Here is a 24,115-nt window from a genome sequence, read left to right as displayed (position 1 = left end):
CTGCGTCCCACATACCCCAGCAGAGTCTTGCTCAGGCTGCCCAGCAGCCTTCCCAATTTCTATCATTTATTTCTCTTCCCTTGAAAGAAAAAGGGGCTGCTTCAGCCCAAAAACCTCCCAAAAATCTGAAAGAAAAATATTAACGTGAAGAAGCTACACATTCACTGATCAAATCAGTGGTTTATATAGCATCAAGTTCTGGTTTCAGCACAACAGAGCCTAGCCAGTTGTGCCAACCAGGGTGCCAACAGCACGGCTGCAAAGCAAAGGGGAACCTCTCACTAAATTATTGGTTTACAACCTGAGAAACTCTTGCCTTTAACATTCTCACACTAAGGACACTGCCACCCACTCCGACAGTTTCAGGACAGTTTGCTGCTTTCACCACAACGTTCATGACGCAGAACACGTGCAGTTACACAAGTGCTTGTTAACATTTCTAAACATGCTGCCTGTTGGCATTCTTAATGTTGGATGATACCCCTCTTGTAACAACTTACTCAAGCCTCAGTAAGCACCAAGGTGGTGCTGTCACATAATTGCGTCTTGTTGCTCATTAGTTTACACACCTGTCCTGTTATCTCTTCTCTAAGAGACACTCCCCTTAAACTGTTTAAACACAACTACATTTACTGGGCCTTGGGTCTCTATTTCCAATCGACCTTTGAGGTCCAGGCAGCTCCAACACCTTATGGTTGTCCCCATATTTAAGAAAGTATCCCATCCAGATTTTTTTTTCCCATTTTCCCAGTGGGTATAATTTACCTTAGAGTTCAAGAGCATAATTACCAAGATATACCCCTCCCAACATGTGTTAAAGTTGATGTGCCTCAAGAGAACTCAGACACGTTTCCTTCAAAAGGAAGTATTTAAATTGATATGAATACAGGACCCCCTCTGTGCTGATCTCCCTTACTGCTTGAAAAAAGAAGGCAGCCTTCACCCCTTCTCTCCTGTATCAGGCTCAGCCCATGCAAATCCAAGAGGTAGGGAAATAACCCTGTGCATCTCTGCTTCATCAGTTCCTGGAAGGCTCACCAGGCAAGTGGAAAGTTCTTCCAAAACAATGATTTGCAAAAATAAATATGGAAAACCTACACAGCCCAGCTGCAGAAAAAAAGTGGTTTTAAGCTGGCAGACAAGCACTGAAAATCACACGTCAGCACACATCCTTGCTGGAAGGGAGGTGCAGGTGGCTGCCTCCAGCCAGGCTAGGAGGCACCCTCCCTCCAGTGCTAACCACACCAGACTCACTAGGCACTGAATGTGCTGCTCATGAAGAAATACCTTGTTGGCAGCTTCAGACTGCTGGATTTTGCCCTGCAGCTCTGCAGCATGCAGATCTGACACGTGCTCCCCTGCTGCAGGGTCACCTGGAGCTGGCTGCTGATGTTCATCCTGCAAATTCTAAAAATGAAAAAATAATTTAAAAATGAGACAATGGCTCAACTCTTGCACTGACTTCCTCTATTCAGCTGTCAGCCCTCATACACCTTGCAGCAAGGGGTTAAGCATGCCCCCTTGTGCTTTTCCAACTGTCTGTGATACATTCTCCTGCCTGTGTCTCCCTTCACCTGAGTGGCAGGCTGGCACCTGGCAGCTCTCTGCTTGACCTGCCAGAAGTGCCCTGCTGCCCCGAGGCTGTGGTTGGGCTCCCTGTCTCTCCTCACTCCTGTACCAGAAACCCAGCAGCTTGTTTGGCTCTGACCACTGCAGGTGGATGATGGATCTCGACCCCACACCCGAGCCACATCCCTGAAACCTCCTCTCCTTCCCATGTGCCCTGTTGGTTTAAAAAAGCTTCAAAACCAGCACCAAACTGGTTCCCATGCTCTGCCAAGATTCTGTGTCTTCATCAAGCCCACAACCTTCAATCCTTCCCACCAGTTCCTCTCCTGCCATGATTAGCAGCCACACCACACCCCCCGGCTGTGAACCCCCTCCACTCTGGTCTCTCCTTCACAGCTCCACATGCTCCAGCATCCACACTGTGTACAATTCCCTACCGCTCCTCAAGCAAATTCAGTGCCACAGCTGAGATTTTTTTTTTTTCATGACACATACCCATTTATTGGGAATGTAAACAGCCTACTTTGTGATGCATGGCCTGCCAGACCCGGCTGGCTGAGCACACACTAATCCCTTGTCATCCCTCCTTACTATTTCTCTGCCTCCCGCCCAGTGAGTTAACTCCTTAGGGCAGCACTCAATGCCAGCCTCCCTTCCCAGCCCTCACAGGACTCCTTCAGTATTCCTGAATATCATCGGTGACACGGTACTGACTGTACTGGTGCCTGGTGTAAGTGGGAGCCCTGGCAAGCACAGGTTTGCAGTGTAGAGGCCATGGCAACCTGGCAGGGCTTTTTGGAGCACACACAAAGCAGCACCAGCTCCAGGCAGTGCAGCACAACGAGAGCAGTCAGCTCCGATCAGCCCTGCCAGGGTGAATCCTCATCTTCAGCAGCCACAGCAATGTGCCGTCTCTGGGAAAGCCAGGCAGCACAGGGAAGCTCCCCCAGGTCTCTGCACTGCCCCTCCCACACAGGAGCTTCCATACAGAAGCGCTGCTTCCCTTTACCCTGATGTTAAGATTTTAGTGAAAACTTAAGACAGTCGCGGAAAAGTAATTTCAAATTTTCCCAGCCAGAAGGCTTTGGATCAGACAGGGAGAGATGCCAGATTGTGTCACACAGCCCCTATTTTGAAATAAGGCTGATGAAAAGAAAACAGAGAGGAAAAAAAGGAAAGCACACATTTCCTCACAATTTGCACATTCGGAAAAAAAAAAAAAGGGAAAAAAAAGGAAAAAAAAAAAAAAAGAAGGCAGAAAGCCTGGAAAGAGCTAAGAGCAGAGAGGGCAAAGGGAGAAAGACAGAGCCAGCTCCAGAGTCCAAAGTTCCAAAGCCCAAGCTGCTTCCCTCGTGCTTCCCTGCAGCCATATCAGGAGCAGAGCTCCCCAGCAGCATCTTACTAACAACCAGCACAGCCACAGCAATGCCAGCACACGCTGACCCAGACAGAACACTTCTTTAAAAAGTAATAATCACGGCATTATCCAAGCCTGCCAAGCTCAGATCTGCCCAGAACAGCGGGTAAGGGACTGGCTGGCAGCAGGGCACTGCCTCCCTCGCAGCCAGCACGGCACCGCGGGCAGCTGCGGGAGCGTCTGACAAAGGCGCCGTTTGGTGGCACTTTCCTGGGGCTGTGGTGGGGAAAGGAAGGAATTGCTGGTTCAAGAAAACGCCCAAGACAGTACCTACAAGGTCACACGCCCCGACACCAGACTGCTCGGTAAAGTTAAAGAACTGCAGTTTCCCATAGAAAGAACTGTGGTCCTATATGTCCTGGATATTCCTTTTGCATTTATGCACAGGAATCGCTGGACAGCAGAACCCGACTTTTAGAAAGAGCATTGCTTTTACAAAAGAGAAAGAAAAACAATTTGTACAAGAACTACTGAGCCTACTAGCTGCACCTGCCTTCCCATTTTTGCTGTTAAAGCCATCCGAAGGCTAAGCCCTTGCCCCTTCAGCCAGAATCCGTGCCGAAGACCTGCTGCTGTCACGGCCAGAAACAGGCAGTAAAAAATCCTGCAGGATGAATTCCTGGCAGGGACGGTCAGATGGCAGAGGCTGGAGAAACTCCTCAAATGCAGTTCCCAGACGAGGATGGGCATGTGTGACACAAAGCCAAGCTGTAAACACGACACGTTGACTCTGCCACGTTCTCTGTTCAGAGAAAGCCCATTTATACGCTGCAAACACATCCCATGCGGTGAAAATCGGCAGAATCGATGCCCTGGTTCACATCCTCAGCCCCTGGCTGCCAGCGCGATGCCTATGTGCTGCAGATGAAATTCCTACATTCCTCTCTACAAGGTTTCTGGAGCAGGCTTTTATGGAAGAGCACACAGCTCGAGGAAACGCCCGAGCAGATGGGGCAGCAAGCAGCGCCCGACTAAACAGGAAGAGCAATTCAGCACTGCCACAGTTGCCATAGTAATAAACGACCACTTTTCTAATCCCCCAGGCTACCTACAGCATTAGGCTGCTAATGGGCATGCAATTAGGCTGACATGGATATTCCTGAATTGAAGCTGACGGAGGCCTTCTATTCATTAGGGAAAGTGGTAAAGAAGTTACAAGTTCAGCTTTTTGACTGCACACTAATGCAGATTTCATTAAAGCCAGCAAAATGGAGGCAACCTGGAGCTAGGATTGCTGTGACAGCAGATAACAACAACCCAAAAGCAGGAGCTTTTGTTGCCTCTCAGCAACACCTACCGCTAATTGATGAATCTTTTCAAAGGATCAGAAAATAAACCAATTATCTGGAATACCAACCCTAAAGTCATCCTCTGGCACAAATCCACCTGCAAGGAAAACACCTGTCCCTCAGGGCACGCGCCACTGATGCCTGGGCAGATCTGCAAGTCAGGCAGGTCGGAGGCCTGACCTGCAGAGGCAGGGCTGAAGGCAGGCGTTCCTCACACTCAGCCATTACTCAGGCACAAAGAAAACACATCTGCTGGAAAACACATGCCCAGAAGCCTAAAACATTCCCTCTGGTTGCGGATAAAAGGGACACCGACTTCTCCAAGAGAAAGCTGAAGTGAAGTTGGTGCTTTCTCAGCAGGAAAGTGACAAAGAGCTTAGACCCATCTAGCAGGCTGCATTGTCAGGGAGGACTGACGGGGAGGAGGGAGGTTAATTTCCCAGAACACAGGGAGGAAACAGGCGACAGGAGAATGACAGAGAAGCAGCACACCTAAAAAGGACCGAGCTGCCTATTCTTAGCCCTGTTTCAGCGACACGTGGCTATCTGTATTATCTCAGCACAGAAGAATCCCCAGTGGGCTCAGCGTCGGACCACGAGGACGCTGCTCAATGGAAGGGCGGCACCATGACCTCTACCTGTACCCGCAGCGGCATATAATCCTCACAGAGGTCATCCCACAGCTCCTGCAGTTCAGAAATCTCCAGGGAGAGACCCAAAGGAGCTCTGGAAAACGATTTTCTCTCTGTGTTCAGGACGGCAGAACCAGCACAGGCTAAGCCAGCAGAAGCACTGCCATCTGCCAAGTCACGGCTGAGCTTGGGGTGGGGCAAGCTGGACTTCACAGGAATAGGTAGCCGGCTGCCTCGGGGGCTCTGAAGGGGTTTGTAGTCCAAAGTCTTGATCAAATTGAGGGCCAACTCCAGCCTGTTCCCACTCAGTGAAGAGTTTGGGGTCATGCGGTCATCTGAGAAATCATCACATTTCCCATTCCCTTTCACCCCCTTATCTGCATCTTCCTCCTTCTGCTGCGGAGGGCTCGCCTCCACGGTGGTGTCCAGGGACTCAACAGAGGACGCAGGTGTGCCTTCCTCCATGCTCTCCCCATCCACAGCCACTCTGGAGCTGGTGGACTCGGCTGCATCACACACGGACGATTCCTCGTTGCCCATGCTGGCCGACCACCGGCTGGACAGCCCGCAAGAGATGCTCCTGGCCACCTTTCGGGGCACTTTGCAAATGGCTTCATAGTCGGCGTCGGCCACCCGCAGGGCGGCACAGCCCCGGCAGCGCCGCGGGCGGCTCCCGGCTCCCTCCGAGCCGTGGCAGCTGTGCACCTCCAAGCTGTGCTCCTCCTGATCCGTCCAGTACTCAAACCCAGAATAAGCAAAGTCCTCCTGCAGCAGGGCAGCATACCGTGCATCAGGCAGGCTAGAAAGGTCCACAGTCCCATCCCCAGCCCTGTCTTCCGCGCTGGATTCGTCGTTGTTCCTGCGGTACATGCTGGCGATGCAGAACTTGAGGCGGTCCTTCTCCAGCAGCAGCTTCTGCAGGCGCTCGATGGAGAGCGCTTCGATGCGGGCGATGACCGTGTCGAACCTGTAGATGCGGTCCAGCATGAAGGCACACTTGCTGCAGGCGAACTCGGACCTGCCATCCCGGCACAGCTCCCTGCCCAGGACGTGGGAGAGCAGCACCTGGAGGTTCAGCTTGGCCGCCGTGTGGAAGATCCATCGCCGCTGGTTGCCGCACAGCTCCCGCGCGCAGATCCGGCAGGTCTCCTTCATCCTCCCTCCCTCCCGACCCCACTCGAACCTGCTCCTGGGGGCTCCCACCAGACCTTCCCGAGCTCAGCGCATCTCAATCCCTGAGCCCACCGGCACGTCTCACGGCACCGATTCCCCCTTGTAGGGTAGGGTGACACGCCGGGACTCCTGATGCTACAGATACATCCCACCCTACACCGCCTCCTTCACATCTTCACAGCCACACCTGGGCTGCCCCCCTCCTGGTGTCCCCCCGATGCTGACCCCTCTCCTCACAGCTCGCCCCCCCGCGATGCTGCCCCCTCTCTCCTCACAGTCCCCGTCCCCGGGGCTGCCCCTCACCGCGGGCTGCCCCCGCCCCGCCGCCCCCCGGCCCCTCGCCCCCAGCCCGGAGGATGCTCCTGCCACGGCGGCGCCCGGCTTCTGGATCAGGTTTCAAGATGGCGGCGGGGGACAGCCCCTCCGGGCATGCGCGGCAGCCGCGGCGCCTACCGGGATGTGTAGGCGCCACGCCCGTATTGCGTATGCGCAGTGGCAGCCTGCGCCGCGCCCGGGCACACGGGCAGCGCCGGCATCGCGACAGTGACAGCGACAGCGACCGCGACAGCGCAGGGGTACAATCTCAGGACCAGTGCCCAGCCCCCAGCCCCAGTGCCAGCCTCCCCCTCCCCCTTCCTACTAGCGCTTGGCTCCACTACAGGTGCCTGTCGCAGTGCCAGGTCCCCACTCCAGTGCCTTTGCCACGTCCCAGTGGCAGTGACGGTGCCTGTCCCAGTGCCAGATCCCCACCCCAGTGCCAGCACCACGTCCCAGTGCCAGTGCCCAGTGCCAGTGCCTAGCCCCAGAAGGCACTGCCAGGTGGGCATGTCCCCACAGCACAAGGCCACCACCAGCACCTGCACAGCACCACCCGGTGGGCACACACCAGGGTTCCCAGTGGGACCACCGTGTGGTGGCCCCTGGCTGCTGGGGACAGCGCTGTGCCAGCAAGATGTGGCACGGCCAGAGCTGTGGGGCTGCCAGGAACATACTGCTCTGATCTCTCACAGCCCCAGAATCCTGCCTGGCATGGTGCCTGGCCGTCGGGGGTATTTTAAGACCCAGGATTTAAAAGGCAGACAGGCATAGGCAGCACTGACACCCACAAAAGGACTGCACAGGCTGGTAGCCTCTTCCCTGAGAGCATGCACCGTGTCTTCCTGGACCCCCTGCTTGCTCCAGCTCCATGGCACAGCTGTGCATCACCCAATGCTGCCAGGCTGGATGTGGCACAGCCCTGGCCACAGCCCCAGAAGAGGACAGGGATGACAATGGCCAGCCGAGCCCTGGGCAGGTGTGTTTCTCCCTGGGGTGCCGGGCTGGGGTCTCCCCACCTTTGCCCACCTACCTGCTCCTCCATGATCTGGGGTTCCTCCAGGCGCTGCTGCAGGTCCCTCTTCTCTGCTGACAGCATTTCCACAAGCTGGTTGCTGGCAGCCAGCTCTTGGGTCAGTTCTTCGATCCTCCTGAGAGGGAGGGAAGGGCAGGGGACCCTCAGGGACTGGGATGGCCCCAGGATGGCACTGGGAACGGCTGGCAGGGGTCAGTCTCTGGGGCAAAGCAGAGCAGCCTCAGGGCTGCTCCCCCTTCCCCACAGCCCAGCTCTCTCCCCTGGAGGTGACCTTTCCACCACACCGGATTCCTGCAGCCCTTCAGTCATGCACAGCACAAGCCCCTTGGTAGTTCCCAAGCACCAGCACATGCTGGCAGCAGAGGGGACATCTTGGGCACCCACCTTTGGGCCATGGTGCTGCAGCCATCGTCACTCCTGTCCTCCTCCTTTGTCCTTGCAGCTTCCTTCAGCTTCTCTGTCAGCTCCCGGCATCTCTCCGCCTCGGCTCTGGCCAGCGCCGTGGCCTGCTCGGCCTCACTCCGTGCCAGCCTGGCCTCCTGCATGGCAGCAGGGTGAGCACCCAGGCACCAGCCTCCAGCTCCTCCCAGGCTCCCACCATCCCTGGACTCACCTCCTGCAGGAGCTGGATCTTGTTCTCCAGGAGCTCATAGACGTGCTCCGACTCCCGCTGACGCTCCTCATACTGCTGCCGGAGCGCGGCCTGGCTACGGGTCGTCTGGTTCTCTGCAGCCACCCTGCCAGGCACAGCACAGTGTGGCACAGCATGGTATGGTACAGCATCTCACGTGACATGGCACAGCTTGGCACAGTATGGCACAGCATGGCCTCCCTTTGCAAAAGCCCCCACCCCAAACCGGCTGGGCTGGGTGATCTGTACCACCCCAGGTGTGCCCAGCCCAATCCCCTTCATGCCATGGATGCTATTTCTGCAGGATCCCCGTAAAGGACATGCTGTAACCCCCCAGCACTGCTGCCCTGGGGACACGGCTGTACTGGCAGCACCAGGTCATACTCAGACTCTGACTCATCAAAGCACTCCTCACACAATCCCAGAACCAGGGGCTCCCGGGCTGGTTGCTGTGCCCCTGTGCCCCCACCCATCGGTGCCCCACTGTGAGACACCCATACCATGGCCCCCGGGCACATCGCTGCCCTCCCCCACCAAACAGGTGCTGTCTTTTATTTTTGGCTGGCACGGAGGGTGTAAGAGGAGCCCTGCGGGTGCCCAGCCCCATTGCAAACCCCTCCAGCCCCACTGCAGGTCCCTCACTGCTCACTGCAGGCAGGGTGCAGGTAGATGACCCCCCTGGGCATCATGTCTGCTCCAGGGTGAGGGGGTGGGCCAGCCCCACTCACCATGTGTTGTCCAAGGCTGCTTGTTTCTCCTGCAGCTCCCGCTTCAGGCTCTCCACCTCCACCTTCAGCTCAATGTTCTACGGAGAGGGAAGGAGGTGCGTAGGATGCCCCCATACTTGCTTGAACCCCCAGCCCCACTGCCCACGGGGATGCATCAGAAGAGGCACGGGAAACCCCCACCCCACCGCAGGGCTTTGGGTGCTCCTGGCACGGGTGATATTTTACCCTGCTGGTGTTGGGATGGGGTGTACCCACACCATCTGTCTGCCCCCAGACTGGCACTGCCACCCACCCCGGGCACCCCATCAGACTGGGGATATCCTCCCCAACTATTTCCCCACTCCTGTCAAAGGAAGAAAGGGGCAAACTCCTACACAGTAGCTCCTCCAGCCCCAGTGCCTCATGCCCTCCCCCCGGCTGCACTCCGCTGACCCTATTCCCTCCCGGAAAAGAGAGGGCACCGGGAGGGAAACTCCCTCATCCCTGTTCCCCGCAGGCGCTCACCCGCCGGTAGACATCGTCCCGGCTGTCCTCGCCCTTCTGCTGGACGCGCTCCTCCAGAAAGTAGATGCGCAGTTTGAGGCTGAAATTCTCCTTCTTGAGGTCGTTGAGGTGCTGGGAGAGCGTGCGGTACCCGTTAGCCATGGCCGGCGCTCCATGGGGCGGGCATCCCGGCACCCCTCACATGGCGCCGCCGGGGACACAGCCCAGGGTCCCTGCCCGCCCGCAGCTCCCGTCGCTGGCCCCGCTGCTCTCCCTTCCCTCTTTTTTTTCGCCTCCCAGAGCTATTTGAGGAATCGCTGGAGCGGGGACAGCGAGTGGTGAAACCCGAGCCCCGGAGGCCCCCACGCGCCGCAGCCGGGAGGGCGGTGAGGGGGAACGTGGCGCCCGGGGGGGCTGAGCCCCCTCTCCCCCTGCCACCACCACCTGCCCCGCGTCCCCTTCCTGCGCTCCACACCCCACTGCTGTGCCCAGGGGATCCGGCACGGATCCTACAAGCACCCGAGTGCTGGAAGGGTCCTGACAGTGTCACGGAGGTTCCTGGCACCCCGCGGTCTCACCTGCTCAAAGTCCCGCAGGGTCTGTGTCTGGGCAAGGGGACCCATCTCCAGATCCCGGAGGAGACACGTTTGCACCAAGGGACCAGGCTGGGGCTGAGCATTCAGGGGGCCACGGGACCCCCCTGGCTCAGCTGGCACAGGGTCCTCGTCAGCTTCACCCCATGACTCGTCTTGGGAAGCTGGGAGGGAGTGAAGGAGAGCAGCGCTCAGATGAGCAAAGTGGCTGCTCCACACACTGCCTGCCTCCGGGATGTCACCAGGAGAGACACGGGGATGCCTCGGGGACCAGAGAGCCACTGGCTCATCCCCCTTGGCAGGGCACGGGAACAGGGCATGCAGGGTACCAGGAGACTCTGAGGATGCCTTACCCTCCATGCAGCTGGCTCCGGGGAGCACGGCTGGCACGTCGCTGCTGCAGGGATCCCTGCGGAGAGGAGCACACGGCCGTGTGACACATGGCACTGGGGGTCCTGCCTCTGGGACCCCCCACGTACCACCCAGCATTGTGCCAGAGGGGTCAGGGAGGGCACACGGGTGTCCGTGCACACGTGGGGGTGCACGTGTGTGTTCCCACCGGGACCAGCCGGGCAGCAGCTCTAAGTGCAAAGACAGGAGGCCCTGGGGGCTGTGCAGATGGCCGTGTCCCCTTAACAGCACTTTAACTCCATTAGCAGCCCTGGCAGGGACATCTGAGCCCCCGCAGCAGCCCCCCATGGCCCCTAGGAGGGGTTCTGGGTGCATGAGGCAGGGCTGGCCTTGGCTGCTCTCCGAGGGGCCCTGTGCCTCCATGCTATCACGGCTTACCAGCTTCCCACTGCAGAAGCAATGGGGTTTATTTTCAGCTGAGAAGTGTGAATCACTTCATGATTTAAAAGAAAGAAGAAAAACAAAACCCCAACAAATAAAAAACCCTTTTTTTTTTTCTTTTAGAGAAATCTGAGTATTTATTTTCTAATCTCATCTCATGGTGGGGTCCCATGAGCAGGGAGGTGGGCAATTGACCCAGCACCAGGGTGGGCACAGTGCCCTGCCCTCATGCATGAGGCTGAGCCCCAAGAGCCAGGCAGAGCCAGCACATTCCAGTGGCACAAGCCATGGTAGGGGCCCTGGAACCACATCCCCCAAGCCTTGCACACCACACCAGCACTCTGCAGGAGGGAGCACAGCACTGCCAGCCTGGGAGGGAGCAGGGGAGATAGACATGGGGTGCCATGGCCCCTGCAACAACAACCTGTCACGGAGGGAAACTGAGGCATGATGGCTTTAAACACACAAGTACTTGTCAGGCATGGCCCTGCACCCTGCCAGGCACTACAACCAACATGATACCCAGAGGCACAGCACCCGGGGTACCAAAGGTGTGGTACCTGGAGGCACAGCACCCAGAGGTGCAGTGCCCAGAAGCCCAAAGGTAAAATAACCATAAGTATGATGCCTGAGGAGACCTGATACCTAGAGGCATCCAAATTTCAGTAACCAGAAGTGTGATGCCTGAGGAAACCTGATACCCAGAGGAACAACATCCCAAGGAGGCACGACCTCTGGTGGCATGACTCCCCAGGAGGAGAGATGCTCAGGGGTACGATACCCAGAGGTGAAAATCCCAGGATCCATGATACCCAGACTTGAGATGCACAAGGATCCACAACACTCAAGGAAGCACTGTATGCAATGGAAGATATCCCAAGACATGATAACCCTGGAGACAAAATACCCAAAAAGGCACATAACATCCAAGGAGGCATGACACCCAGAAGTGTAATACCCAGGGGCACAACAATCAAGGATGGATGACAGCCAAACACCTGATGCCCGAGGAGATATAATACCCAGAGGCCCAATACCCATGGAAACACAGTACTGTACCCACAGAGGTGCAAATCCCAGGGATGCCATGGGATAATGACCAAGGAGCCAGGAAAGGGCTAAGGGTTACTATCTACAGCCTACACTCTGTAGCCTCCACATTATCTTTGTGGATGGAAATCTGCACAGCTGACATCAAGAAAGAATGACTTGGCCAAAGGAGGAGGTCCTGCTTTGGCTCTGACAAACTGCACAGAATGCAACAAAACTGTATGACTGGAACTTTGAAGGAAACTAAAAAAAAAAGTAAACTTTTCCTGATTAAGGATTATTTAAATAATAAAACACCACTGCAAATGCTAATAAGCTTAATGAAGTACATGCTGCTACATATATGACTGTTACCCAACTATCTGCTTAGATCATGCTATATGTAACATAGGAGGAGGGGGCTAAAATTGGGCTGTATATAAGGAAGGTAAAAATTTCACTTAGTTAGAAAAGAGACTCAAAAATACCTTAGAGACAGTCAACAGGCTACTCTCCTCTCCCTTGTCCCAGGTTATGGATGCTTTCTTTCTGCATACTATTATTATTACCTGGGTTAACACAAGCATGCACCATCCTAAGAGGGAACAGAATGGGCCCAAAAATGTTGGAAAAACAAGAATAAAGCAATTATTTGTGCAGTATTAGGGGCTCACTAATCTTACATGCAAAAGAAAAGCAAGGAGTCCCTTCCCCCCCAAAAATGGCAGATGTAGAATATGCTGCTTTGAAATCAGAAAATGAGGAAGTTAAAATGCTATTGACCACAGCTGAAAATAGGGAAAGGCAGCTGCAGAAACAGTTAGAGGAAGAAAAGGAGAAAAAAAACCCCAAAATTGGAAGAAAAGGTAGAGATGATGCTTATGCAGGCTGGCAATCACCTGACATCATACAGATTAGAAAACTGATTGTATCCCCTGAGGAATGGGATGAAAACATATGGAGTGACCCCAATGACAGAAAACTGGAGAAGGATGATTCTTTGTCTCCTTCAAATCCCCCTGACTATGAAGCGACATGCATTATGGAAACATAAAAAACAGCTGAACCTTGGGAAGAGTGGGAAACCATACCTGAAAAACAATCCCATTCAATTTGATTCAGGTGGAGAATTTGTAGAAGCACTGTGGCCATGAGGCGGGTGGGACTGAAATCTGGCAGGTGGAATCCTATCAATGCATACATAATAATGGCCCACACCTGATTCCAGGTGGGCCTCCTCAACTATTAATAACATTTCTAATAGATAAAGGAACACAAATTCCAATATTAACACAGCAGGAGACAGAGAAGCTGGACAAGGAGTCAAAATCACTGGAGTGAATGGAGCAAGTGCTACGTGCCAAACTGACAAGGTTAATTTGTGGCTCCCAGGCGATAAGAACATGTCCTCTCCTCACTTTGCAGTAAAAGATCACAATGAAAACATTTTGGATTGCAAACCTGGCAGCTGCTGCACAGCAGTGTTTGGTCCTTCCCTTCAACCCTGACCCTAAAAGAAATCCAGAGAGTACAGAGCATTCCCTCTGCACAGTGCCTGCCCTCCCTGATGGAAAAGCTACTAATAGACCACAGTAACAAATTTTTCTGCAACATGGATGGAACTTCTGAAGTAACAGCTGATCTAGAAAGACAAGAAGTCATCTCCAGAGCCCACTCCCCATATAATTCACTCATTTGGCTAGTCCAAAAACTGGACTGGAGATGGCAACTAACTATTGATTACCAATGCATTGACAGTTTGGGAAGAGATATTATCAATGCCAATACCGAGCCTTTATCCACTGCTGTGCCAAATATCAAGGCATTGGTAACTCAAATTCACAGAGTGTCCCACTCATGGATGGCAACCCTAGATGTAAAAGATATGGTTTTTATGGTTCCACTCCGGGAACACAAGGGTTGATTCACCTTCACATGGAAGGAAGTGCAGCATATTTTTAGTAGGTTGCCCTATTGATATAAACACTCTCCCACTATTGCTCATAATGCCCTGGCAAAAGTCTTAGCCACAATCTCTGTCCAACCAAAGGTTAGGATATATTAGTATATCCAGGATATCATCATGGAATCATCCCAGATTGGCCTGGTTTGGAAGGGACCTTAAAGACTACCTAGTTCCAAATCTCCTGCCATGGGCAGGAACACCTTCCACTAGACCAGGTTGCTCAGGGTCCCATCCAGTCTGGCAGTAAGCACTTCTAGGGATGAGGCATCCACAGCTTCTCTGGGCAATCTGTGCCCACAGAATGGGGGTGCAGTGAACATGGTTCCCATTGTAATCTGTGGCAAAAGAGGGCAGAAGAGCCAGACAGAACACCAGACTTTAGCTACCACTCTTTCAATGACACTGGAATGAGATATTCCAGTCTTGAGAAGGGCTCGCTGTCCCTGGTGCGGGCAGTAACACAACAGGAACAGATAAGGAAAGAACAGAGTGAGAACATTTGGGGGAATACCCAACTGACTGATACCCGGCCAGCCTGTGCTCAGACTGGGACCGGGGCAATGGTAGTAACAACCCAAAAATAACCTTATGCCTGGGAAACAAAATATTACTCCTCAGGGCCACCCTGAGGCGGGGCCAGCCTGGTGCCACGTGGGCTCTGGGGTGAACAAGCAGAGCACCCGCTTTCCCGCAGCCTGGCTGCCCTGCCAGCACCCCACACAGCAAGAGTGGCCACAGGGGTGCTGGGCCAGCAGGAGCCCCAGGCTCTGCCATGGCCATGGCTGGCTGGGCTGAGTGGGGGCTCCCCCCTCCCTCTCCCTGTGCCCAACACTGGGAATTTGTTTGCTGTGAAGGGGAGGCCACCACAGTGCTGCTGGGGCTGCAGGAGGACAAGAGCCCTTTCATGCTGGCCATGCCACCCTGGAGCACGGAGCAGAGCCGCCGGCACAGCGCAGAGCGAGGGAGGCACAGCCCCAGGGCCTCCCACTCACCAGACAGCACTGCCCACCCCCATGGACCTTCAAGTCCTGGCACGAGGGGTGCCACGGGGCCCTGACTCAGAGCACCCACTGACTCACAGCATCTCCATGGCATCATACCAGGGCCACTGCAACCACTTGCTGGCGCTGGCACCCCAAGGGTGCCAGCAGGGAGATGGGGGAACGCAAAGATAGCAGCCAGAAACCCCCATGGCACGTGGGCTGTGGGAGGGTGCTGCCCCACAGGAAAGCATCCCCAAAATGCCTGGCACCACTGAGCACACCAACAGCAACTCACCTCCCAGCTACTGTATCACCCCGCAGGCAGACAGATGGACAGAAGGACGATTGGAGGGATGGATGGCAGGCCCCAGCCCCGTGCTCAGCCACAGCCACTGTGGGTGCCAGTGGCTCTAGGCTGGCAGAGGGGCTGTGGCAAAGGCCAGGCAAGGCCAGGGTGAGTGTGGCAGCTCAGATGCCGAGCATAGCACATCCCAGCTCGCTGCTGACTCGTTGGCACAAATGTCTCAGTGGGGGCGGAGTGCCGCCACGGGGAGGGAGGATGGAGCGGGGGACAGCCGGCCACGAACGCTGTGGCTGCCCGGGTGTGCGTGCACAGCACACGGCACGGCCACCCACCGACCGCCTGCGCACAGGGCACAGCAACAAGGTCTCCATTGAGCAAAACGGGAAGGGGGGAGCCGGGGGCCGGCGTTATCCACACCCCTGGAGAGGCCGGCTCCCGGCGCCGCACCGCAGGCGTGGCAGCCGGCACAGCTCCCAAGGCCCAGCAGCCCTGGCTAGGTGCCGGCACAAACGGTCTGGCCAGTGGCTCTCGGGGTGGAATTGGGGACGGGCAGAGCAGGGGAATAGAAAGGAAGATGAAAGCGGGGCTGGGGAGATGGAGCAACCAAGCTCCCTGCACCGGCACCCTGAACCATAGCCCTTCCTTCAGGGCCAGGCTTGGCTCAGCATCTCTCAGCAAAGCCCATCTGCCCAGTGCCCGAGGAGAACCCAGTGTTGGTGCAGGCACAAGCCCAGGGTCCCACGGGACCTTACAGCTCCTGCTTTCTCACCTAGCACACACACATTGCCCTGACACCCACAGGTCCCCACGGCACAGGGCAGCAAACACCAGTGTGCCGCCAGTGCTAGACGAGGGACCCCTGTCCCTTTCACGCACAGCAGTAGCTCCCCCCAATCCCTCACTGGGGTGCCCAGCAGCGCTCCTGGGCTTGCCCAGTGCAGGGCCGAGTGAGCCACCAGCCCGGGGTCCCAAAGCCCTGTCACCAGCACCAGCCCTCAGGACCACAGGGCTGCAACAGGCAGGAACACCCACGGCCCAAGGGAATGGGGCTTGGGATAGGGGGTTCCCGCCCCGCACATCCCCGAAGGAGCACACCCGCATCCCGGCCGCATCCCGGCGACACTGCTGCCGGGGGTTACCTGGGCCTCAACCTGCCGTGGCATCACCACAGCCCTGCCGTGGGCACACGCAGCCCCCACGGGTGTTCCAGGCACAGGCAGCCTCCCCGCGTGCCCGGGACACACGGACATCCCGACCCGCATCACCCACGGACACGCGCACCCGCGGATGACACCCGCACGCACGGACACGCTCCTCACCTCCGCCGCGGGGTTCGCATCCTGCCCCGCCGGGCTCCGCCGCGCCGGGCCGGGCAGCGCCGGGCCGGGCAGCACCGGGCCGGCCACCGGTGGCACCGGGCCGAGCCGCCGGGTCTCCGCAGGCACCGCCGAGCCACCCCAGCGTGCGCCGGGGAGGCGGCTCTGCGGCACCGGCCGGCTCCGCCCGCCGCTGAATCCCCTCCTCCACCTCCCTGCTTCCATCCTTCATCCATCCTTTCCTCTCTCTCTCTGACCCCGCATCCTTCCTTCCCTCCCTCTATCCTTCCCTCTGCCCCCCCATATGTCCTTCCTCGCTCCGTCCCCTCCCTCTCCCTCCCTCCGCCCTCTCCCTGGTCCCTCCATCCTCCCTTCATCTCTCCAGTTCCCCAATCCAGCAATCCTGTACCAGCTGACACATCTGCCCCCGCCCCAACCCTCCACTCCAGCCAGTCCCTCTGGACTGAGCCCCAATCCTTCCTCACACTTCATTGTTTCCCCCAGAAACAATCCATGATTTCCAAATCCTCAATCCTTCTTCCAACCTCACAGTCTACCTAAAAGACACCTAATTAACCAAAATCCCCCATGGCACCCCCAACCATCCATCCTGACACTCCAGTTATCCCCCAGTCCTCCTTGTCATCCCCTTCCTTGGATGCCTCCATCCCAGAACTGACACCCCCAAATCCCCTTTGCCACTCCCAGACCCCCCTAAACCCTCCCCACCGCGTACCATTCCAGCCCCACAACATCCTCACTTGCTCTCTAATGACTTCCCAGTTCTCCACTGGGACATCTCTATATCCCTGTATCCCCCTTGACTCCACCATCATAAACCCCCTTGAACACCCACCATTGCATCTCATCCCACCATTGCATCTCATCCCACCATAACATCCCTCATCTCCCCCACCCCTTCTCAACTCCAATAACCTCAATCCCCTTTGACCCCCCCAATTAATTTCCCTGCTTGTCATTCCAATACCAGTTCTGCCCCTGCCCTCTCCCTCATTGCTTGGCCCCATTCCCTTCTGTCCTGCACCCCCATATCCCCTTCCCCAGCTGTCCTCCATGGCCCTCCCACCTGCTGCCAAGCAGAGCCCATCCAGGACCCTGGTGTGGGATGATGACCAAGGACCCAGGCAAGGGCTAGGGGTTACTATCCATGGCCTACACTGTGCACCCTCTGTGTTACCTGTGTGGATGGAATAGATGCCAAGAAAGGATGAGCTGACTGAAGGAGGAGGTCCTGTGGAGACGGGACAGTCTCCTGCTTTGGCTCTGATGAACAGAACAAAGTCATACAACCAGAAGTGTAAAGGACACCATGGCCAAAAAAGTATTTTTCTGATTAAGGGTAATTTAAATATTAAAATACACTTCCTGCATATGCTGATAAGCTTAGTGAAGTACATGCTACCACTTGTATGACTGTATTACTCAACTCTTAACTTAGATCATGCTCTGCATAACAGTGGAGTAGGGCAAGAAGATTGGGTTGTATATAAGCAGAATAGAAATTTTACCTGGTTAGGAGGAAGACCCAAAAATGCCTTGGAGACAGCAATGGGCTACTCTCCTCTCTCTCCTCCCAACTTCTTGGTAAGTTTCTGCATACAATTGTTATTATCATTACCCTGGTTAACACAACATTATTGTTACAGTAAAAGGTCTATTGCAACTGATGAGTTTTTCAACACCGATGCCATGTCTGTATTTCTGCTGCTTCAAGAAAATGCAGTACTTACGAATCTGTGATCACAAAGGCTCTTATGGAATGTAACCAGACCTATGGTGTTGAATTAACACATGAACAAGATGTTGAATAATATGTGAATCTGCACTTGTGGAAGTTCCTGTTGAACACGACCTATAGTGCCAAATTGATTATACTCAGAAATTAAGCCCAGCTGTCTCCGGCCCCTCTGATCTCTGAGGACCAGCTGGAACACAGGTGGGTTTATTTTCTGCCAAATTTCTTACTCTTTACACCTGATACTAATGGGGTCAGCAGAAGGGTGCCATCCCCCCACAAACCCCACACTCCAGCCTGATCATGCCTCATCAGCCACCACAGCCCATGTTCCCCCAGGACCCATCCTGCTGGCCCTGCCAGCTTTGGATCCCCTCCAGCTGGCTCCCTTGGAGAGCAGGGCATGGGGGACGTGCCTGCCGGCACCCCCACGCCGCCAGCACCCCCCGTGCCCCAGCAGGCCCCCGGCAAGGGCTGGGGTGCTGTAGGGATGTGCCTGTGGACATGCAACCCAGGAGAGGGCACCAACAGCCCGGAAAAAGCCGGCAAATGCGATCCCAGCGGCAGCAGTGGCTTGGCTATGCGTGGCCTCCGCACAGGCAATGCCACAGGCGTAGGAGAGGAGCCTGGGAGGCGCTGGGCAAGCCCAGACAGTGGCGGCACGGGGAGCAGGACACCGGGATGCCGGGTCGGCGGGCACCCTGAGCAAGGTCCTAATGGTTAAAACGGAGCCAAGGGCCGGCTCAGGGCTGTGCCGAGGGCTGCGAGGCCGCGGGCCGTGTTCCAGCCACAGCAAGTCCCGCGGTGTGGGTGCCCCCAGCACGTAAGACTGTGGAGAGGGAGCCCCGTCCTGGCCGCCGGCTCACACTGCTCTGTGTTGGGGGCTGTTTTGGGACCGTGCTGCAGATTTCACCAGCTGCTGCCCTTGACCACCTCTCTCCCCCTGTGTTGGCTGCCCTGGACTTTCCCCACTCTGGCGTCACGGTTGTTCCCTGGCTGTGGCTGCAGTGTACGTAGTGTTGTGTATGGGTAGTACCAGGCCGTATATGTCTCCAGGGTGCACATAGCACCGGGCTCCCCCACCTCGACTGTGCTGCCTATGGTGAGGGCAGTTATCCCATCCCAGCCACCTCCTGTCTGCCCATCTCTTGGGCTTTGCAGGGTTTAACAGCCTCTGGGGCCACCCAGGTCTCACACAGGGCAGTTTGGTCCAGACCTGCTGCCTGCAGCATAAAGAGCCTGGGGAAGGGCTCAGTCCCCTCAAGACCCAGCTTGGGAGCACCGTGTCTGTCCTGCCCACTCCCACTGTATGGAAAGTGGTGGAAGGAAGGCCTGGCTCCCCATGGGCAGTACCTGGGGTGTGTCTGGTCCAAGTGCCCTGTGAAAGTTTGGCCCCATGGGCAGGGGACACCCTCCATCCCTCACCATCCAGCATGCTGGGCAGTGCCTGGTCCCATGGTGTCCCCTCACAATCGTGTCCCCAGAATCAGCACTTCCCACTGCGAGGTCACTGGACACAGCCACGCAGCTCTTGCCCCATGGAGGGCGTTTGCTGGGTGGCTCCCGTGCACCCCACGTCATTGGGAGCTAGTGGCCAGGGCCCTGTGCCCCCGGCCCCTTATCGGGGGCATTGCTCAAGAGCGAGTGCAATGTTGGGGATGGACAAGGGCCATGGCACTGCCTCACCTCTGGGGAGTCTGGGGAACCCCATTCCTGGGCGAGCTGGGAAGGGCATGGCCGGGCTCGCCATGGGCTGGAGTCAGGCTGCTGCCTTGGCAGCAGCACCCCCAGCTTGTGGGGAAGCGACCCGCACCATCGTGGCTGCCACCGCCATTCCCCTCCTGCCTTGCTGAGCTGGGATGTGCAGGACGGGGAATCTGAAGGACGTGGTGCGCGGGGTAGGGACACCCTACCCCCCACTCCCCCCGGCTTCGTGGCTCCCCGACCCACGGGGTCCTGCTGGCGCACACACTCCCCTCGCTCTGAGGCTGCTGGGGGGCCCGGCCCCTTGCCGGCCTTCCTCCCCTCCGCCTCCTCCCTCCCTCCCCTCGGGGGCGGGAGGGATGAGGGGGGGCCCGGGCGGGCTGGGGCGGGGAGGGGAAGGAGGTGGGATTATGGACACGGGACCCAATGAGCCCGAAAAACGTGCACCGCTCGCAGCTCTTTTAGCCTGGCGGAGGGGCAGCAGAAGCCTCTCGGCGGAGTGCGGAGAGAGCCAGCACCCCCGTCCCGTCCCGTCCGGGCCGGGCCGGCCGCACCATGGCGCTGGGGAAGCTGCAGAAAGTGCTGATCAGCGAAAGCCTGGACCCCTGCTGCCGGGAGATCCTGGAGGCCGGCGGGCTCCGGGTGCAGGAGAAGCCCGGGCTGAGCAAGGAAGAGCTGTTACGGGAGATCCGGGTGAGGCAGGGCTGCACCCACGCGTGGGTGGGTGAGTGCATGGGTGGGTGGGCGCAGTGGGCCGGTCCCGGGTGGCAGCGGACCCCCTCGACTGGTCCCCGCCTCCCGTCTGATGCAAGAGTCCGGACAGTTTCGCACGGCGGATTCTGGCCCTGGTCCCACTCACCGTGTCTGTCACTCCTTAGGACTGCGATGGACTCATCGTCCGCTCGGCCACCAAAGTCACGGCTGAGGTGCTGGAGGCAGCTGAGAGGCTGCAGGTGGTGGGCAGAGCAGGCACTGGTGTGGACAACGTGGACGTGGAAGCAGCCACCAGGAAGGGTGTCCTGGTCATGAAGTAAGAGCAGGAGTGCAGGGACATCCCTGCCTGTGCTCCTGGGGAGGCAGGGGAAGCTTCAGTAGGGTGCCATCCCCACCCATGGCATCCCTAGCACCACCCTGCGTATCTCCACCTTCAGGGTGTGCAGACCCTGTCAGCCCGGGTCACACGCACAAGTAACACCACTCTCCATTCCCAGCACACCCACTGGGAACAGCCTCAGCGCTGCGGAGCTCACCTGTGGGATGATCATGTGCTTGGCCAGGTGAGTGCAGGGCAGGAGGGGGGCACAGACATGAGCCCTGCAGCCCCCTGCCCCATGCTGACCACAGCCTCCTTTATAGGCAGATCCCACAGGCAGCTGCCTCCATGAAGGAGGGCAAGTGGGACCGTAAGAAGGTAGGAGGCAGGTGAAGCACCTCCGGGTGGTGGGTGGCCATGTGGGGTGTGCTCACTTATGGTCCACTGTGCACCCTAGTACATGGGCATGGAGCTGAACGGGAAGACGCTGGCTGTGCTGGGGCTGGGACGCATCGGCAGGGAGGTGGCCACCCGCATGCAGGCTTTCGGCATGAAGGTAAGGAAATGGGGCCGGGAGGAGTGATGGGGATAGTGGACCCCCCTGGCTCAGCCAAAGCCACCGTGCCAGGCTGCAGGAGTGAGTGCCTGCTCTGCCTCAGACCATAGGCTACGACCCCATCATCACTCCCGAAGTCTCAGCCACCTTTGGCGTGGAGCAGCTGCCGTTGGATCAGATCTGGCCCCGCTGCGACTTCATCACAGTGCACACGCCACTGCTGCCCTCCACCACGGGTATGGAGTGAGCACCGGCACAGGGACATTTGGGGAGAGTTAGGGCAGACCCCTGCTGCTCACAGCCCTCCCTTCACAGGGCTCCTGAATGACAGCACCTTCGCCAAGTGCCGCCGTGGCGTGCAGGTGGTGAACTGTGCCCGCGGTGGCATCGTGGATGAGGGCGCGCTGCTGCGGGCGCTGCAGTCAGGGCAGTGTGGCGGGGCTGCCCTGGATGTCTTCACACAGGTGAGTTGGGCTGTGGGAATCTCCCGAGTTTTGCTTTGTCTCAGCATCACCTTAACTCTGCCCAAGCCAGGCCAAGGCAGCCCGGCAAACCCTGCGGGACTGGGAGCAGGCACAGCCCTCCTCAGCTTCCCTCCTTGTAAAGGAAGGAGGGTAAATGCCCCTCACTCTGAGTTCCCAGATGGGTGCTGGGGGCTGATGGCAGGATGGAACTGTGTCTGCAGGAGCCCCCAAAGGACCGTGACCTGGTGAACCACCCCAATGTCATCTCCTGCCCACACCTGGGTGCTAGCACACGGGAGGCACAGAGCCGCTGCGGCAAGGAAATCGCCATGCAGATCGTGGATATGGCCACGGGGAAGGGGCTGACTGGTGTAGTGAGTCCCCCCACTGGGCACCTCACCTCTGTGCCTCAGTTTCCCCATCTGTAACACATGGGTGCGCTGGGAGCAACCCAGGGCACTCACTGGCAGGTTCTCACTGCTCACCCTGCTCTCCCTCACAGGTTAATGCACAGGCTCTCAGCAAGGCTTTTGCACCCCAGACCAAGCCCTGGATTGCCCTGGCCCGGGCCCTGGGCACGGTGCTGCACATAGTGGGCAAGCAAGTGCAGGGCAGCATGCAGGTCTGCACCCTAGGTGAGCCAGGCAGGAAGGGTGTGCAGGGACCTCTGGCCTGGATGGGTGGGAGGGCAACCAGGAGAGAGGATGGACAGGAGGTTGGTTGAGGGTGGGATTGGAGCACAGGGGTGTGTGGGGATGGATGGGTGGGAGGATGGGAGTAGGGACGGGTGGATGGATTGGGTGATGGAAGGACCAGCTCCAGGCTGGCTGCTCCAGTGCAGGGCTGACCTCTCTGCTGCTGGCCCATCCACATCCGCCACCTCCCTGCACCCCAGGGACACCCCTGCGGGAGGCCGGGAGCTACCTGACGCCTGCCGTGGCCGCGGGCATGCTGGCTGGAGGGACACAGAAGGAGGTGACCCTGGTGAATGCCATGCTGCTGGCCCAGGAGGCTGGACTGAAGGTGCGTGGACACCCAGCCTCTGCACGGTCAGCTTGGTGCATCCAGACCCTGCCCTTCCTCACCAAGTGGCATGAGCCTGGGACACCCTACAAGGCTGCTAATGCAGCACTCAGGCTGAGGGACATTCCCTAGTGTGCCTCTGAGGACATCCCTTCTCCATACCCTGCCACAGGCAGGACCTTGGGCACTGAACAGCCACATGTCTCTGACAGGTCACAACCACCCACAGCGACGTGGCCCCTGAGCCCGACAGCAGCACTGGCTTGGTGCAGGTGTCCCTGCAGGGCACCCCGCACCGGGTGACAGGGACGGTACAGGGCAGCACCCCGGTGCTGCGGGAGATCAACGGGGCCACCTTCAAGCAGCCAGCCCCACTGTCTGGTCCTCTCCTCATCTACAGAGCCAAAGCTTCTGATTCCACTGCTCTGGCCACGCTGACGGGTGAGCTCCCTGCACCAGCCCTGAGCAGGGTAGCAGCCTGGGGGGGCCCTGCATCTGAACCAGAGCTGAGCCCCTGCAACAGCAAGGACAGGAGAGATGGATGGGGGGCTTGGGCAGGGGGTTGGGTGATGTGGAGCAAAGGACTTGGGGTGGGGGAAGAAAGGACCATTGAGGGGTGTTGGGGTGAGCAGAGCTCAGCTCCCTGCTGGGTTGTGGGGCAGCCTGTGGTCTCTAACCCCTCTTCTCCTCCCCAGGGCTTCTGGGCAAGATGGGGGTCCAGCTCCAGTCCTACCACAGCTCCAGCACAGTGGGAGGGGAGCAGTGGAGCATCGTGGGTCTCTCAGCCCCCCTGTCCAACCTCAGCGAGCTGAAGCCACGTGTCACAGAAATCTTCCAGCTCCACCTGCTGTAGACCCCAACTGTCAACAAGGACTCTCCCCATGGCTGAAGCACCTGGACCCTCCCCCAGCTGGGGAAGCATTGGAGCCAGCTGTCCCTGACCCCCACACTGAGTTTGGGGTGGCCCCACACTCAATAAAGGGTCTAGAAGGAGAGAGCATATGATACGTTTTCTGTGTGGTCCCTTGTCCTCAACCCCAAATCCCCTCCCTCCTGCTCTCACCACTCCCCAACCCTGCTGCTGTTTGCTGAAGGGTGCAAAGGTCTCTGCTGCTGCAGAGGTCCCATCTGGCCATAGTCCCTTGCCAGGACATGGCCCAGAGAGCAGTGCTGGAAGGGGGATGAGCCCTCCCGTGAGCCCCTGCGTCGCCTGCCCCCTCCTGCCCCTGGGGTTTGCCATGAGGGTGTTTCACTTTAGTGACCTCACAGGGAAAATGGATTCTTACCACTTCCAATCTGGAGACTGGGAGGCTGGGTTTTACT

General features: G+C 57.6%; 2 protein-coding genes across 10 annotated transcripts in view; one reads left to right on the top strand and one right to left on the bottom strand.

The window, feature by feature from the left end:
- Positions 1-16,295, bottom strand: part of LOC116790962 (myomegalin-like) — a 35,074-nt gene extending 18,779 nt beyond the window's left edge. For 3 of the 9 annotated variants that reach the window (XM_032696535.1, XM_032696536.1, XM_032696538.1), the window contains exons 1-2: positions 4,914-6,296; positions 1,288-1,407 (exon numbers count right to left, since the gene is read on the bottom strand). In XM_032696535.1, coding sequence (XP_032552426.1) covers positions 1,288-1,407; positions 4,914-6,062 — 1,269 coding nt within the window. In that variant the 5' untranslated portion in view covers positions 6,063-6,296. Of the gene's footprint in view, positions 1-1,287; positions 1,408-4,913; positions 6,298-7,428; positions 7,547-7,815; positions 7,971-8,044; positions 8,169-8,790; positions 8,868-9,294; positions 9,469-9,851; positions 10,031-10,219; positions 10,276-14,931; positions 15,094-16,259 lie in introns of those variants that run through there. The other 6 variants (XM_032696540.1, XM_032696541.1, XM_032696543.1 and 3 more) reach the window with 6 other exon arrangements.
- Positions 16,296-20,111: 3,816 nt separating this feature from the next.
- Positions 20,112-23,797, top strand: PHGDH (phosphoglycerate dehydrogenase). The gene is made up of 12 exons (XM_032697063.1): positions 20,112-20,409; positions 20,595-20,746; positions 20,928-20,993; positions 21,073-21,127; positions 21,207-21,305; positions 21,409-21,541; positions 21,621-21,769; positions 21,991-22,143; positions 22,272-22,404; positions 22,665-22,792; positions 23,005-23,233; positions 23,488-23,797. Exons 1-12 carry the CDS (start codon positions 20,272-20,274, stop codon positions 23,643-23,645), a joined length of 1,593 nt encoding a protein of 530 aa, XP_032552954.1. The 5' UTR covers positions 20,112-20,271; the 3' UTR covers positions 23,646-23,797.
- The last annotated feature ends 318 nt before the right edge of the window (positions 23,798-24,115 follow it).

This window comes from Chiroxiphia lanceolata, chromosome 9 (genome assembly GCF_009829145.1).
Source record: "Chiroxiphia lanceolata isolate bChiLan1 chromosome 9, bChiLan1.pri, whole genome shotgun sequence".
Taxonomy (NCBI): domain Eukaryota; kingdom Metazoa; phylum Chordata; class Aves; order Passeriformes; family Pipridae; genus Chiroxiphia; species Chiroxiphia lanceolata.
Note: the sequence above shows the minus strand (reverse complement) of the source record. Positions and strands in the feature narration are given on the sequence as shown.

Coding starts and splice junctions, on each gene's coding strand:
- PHGDH (XM_032697063.1), top strand. CDS start 20,272: ATGGCGCTGGGGAAGCTGCAGAAAGTGCTGATCAGCGAAAGCCTGGAC. Junction 21,128..21,206: donor GCAAGTGGGACCGTAAGAAG/GTAGGAGGCAGG, acceptor TGTGCACCCTAG/TACATGGGCATGGAGCTGAA. Junction 22,144..22,271: donor GGAAGGGGCTGACTGGTGTA/GTGAGTCCCCCC, acceptor TCTCCCTCACAG/GTTAATGCACAGGCTCTCAG.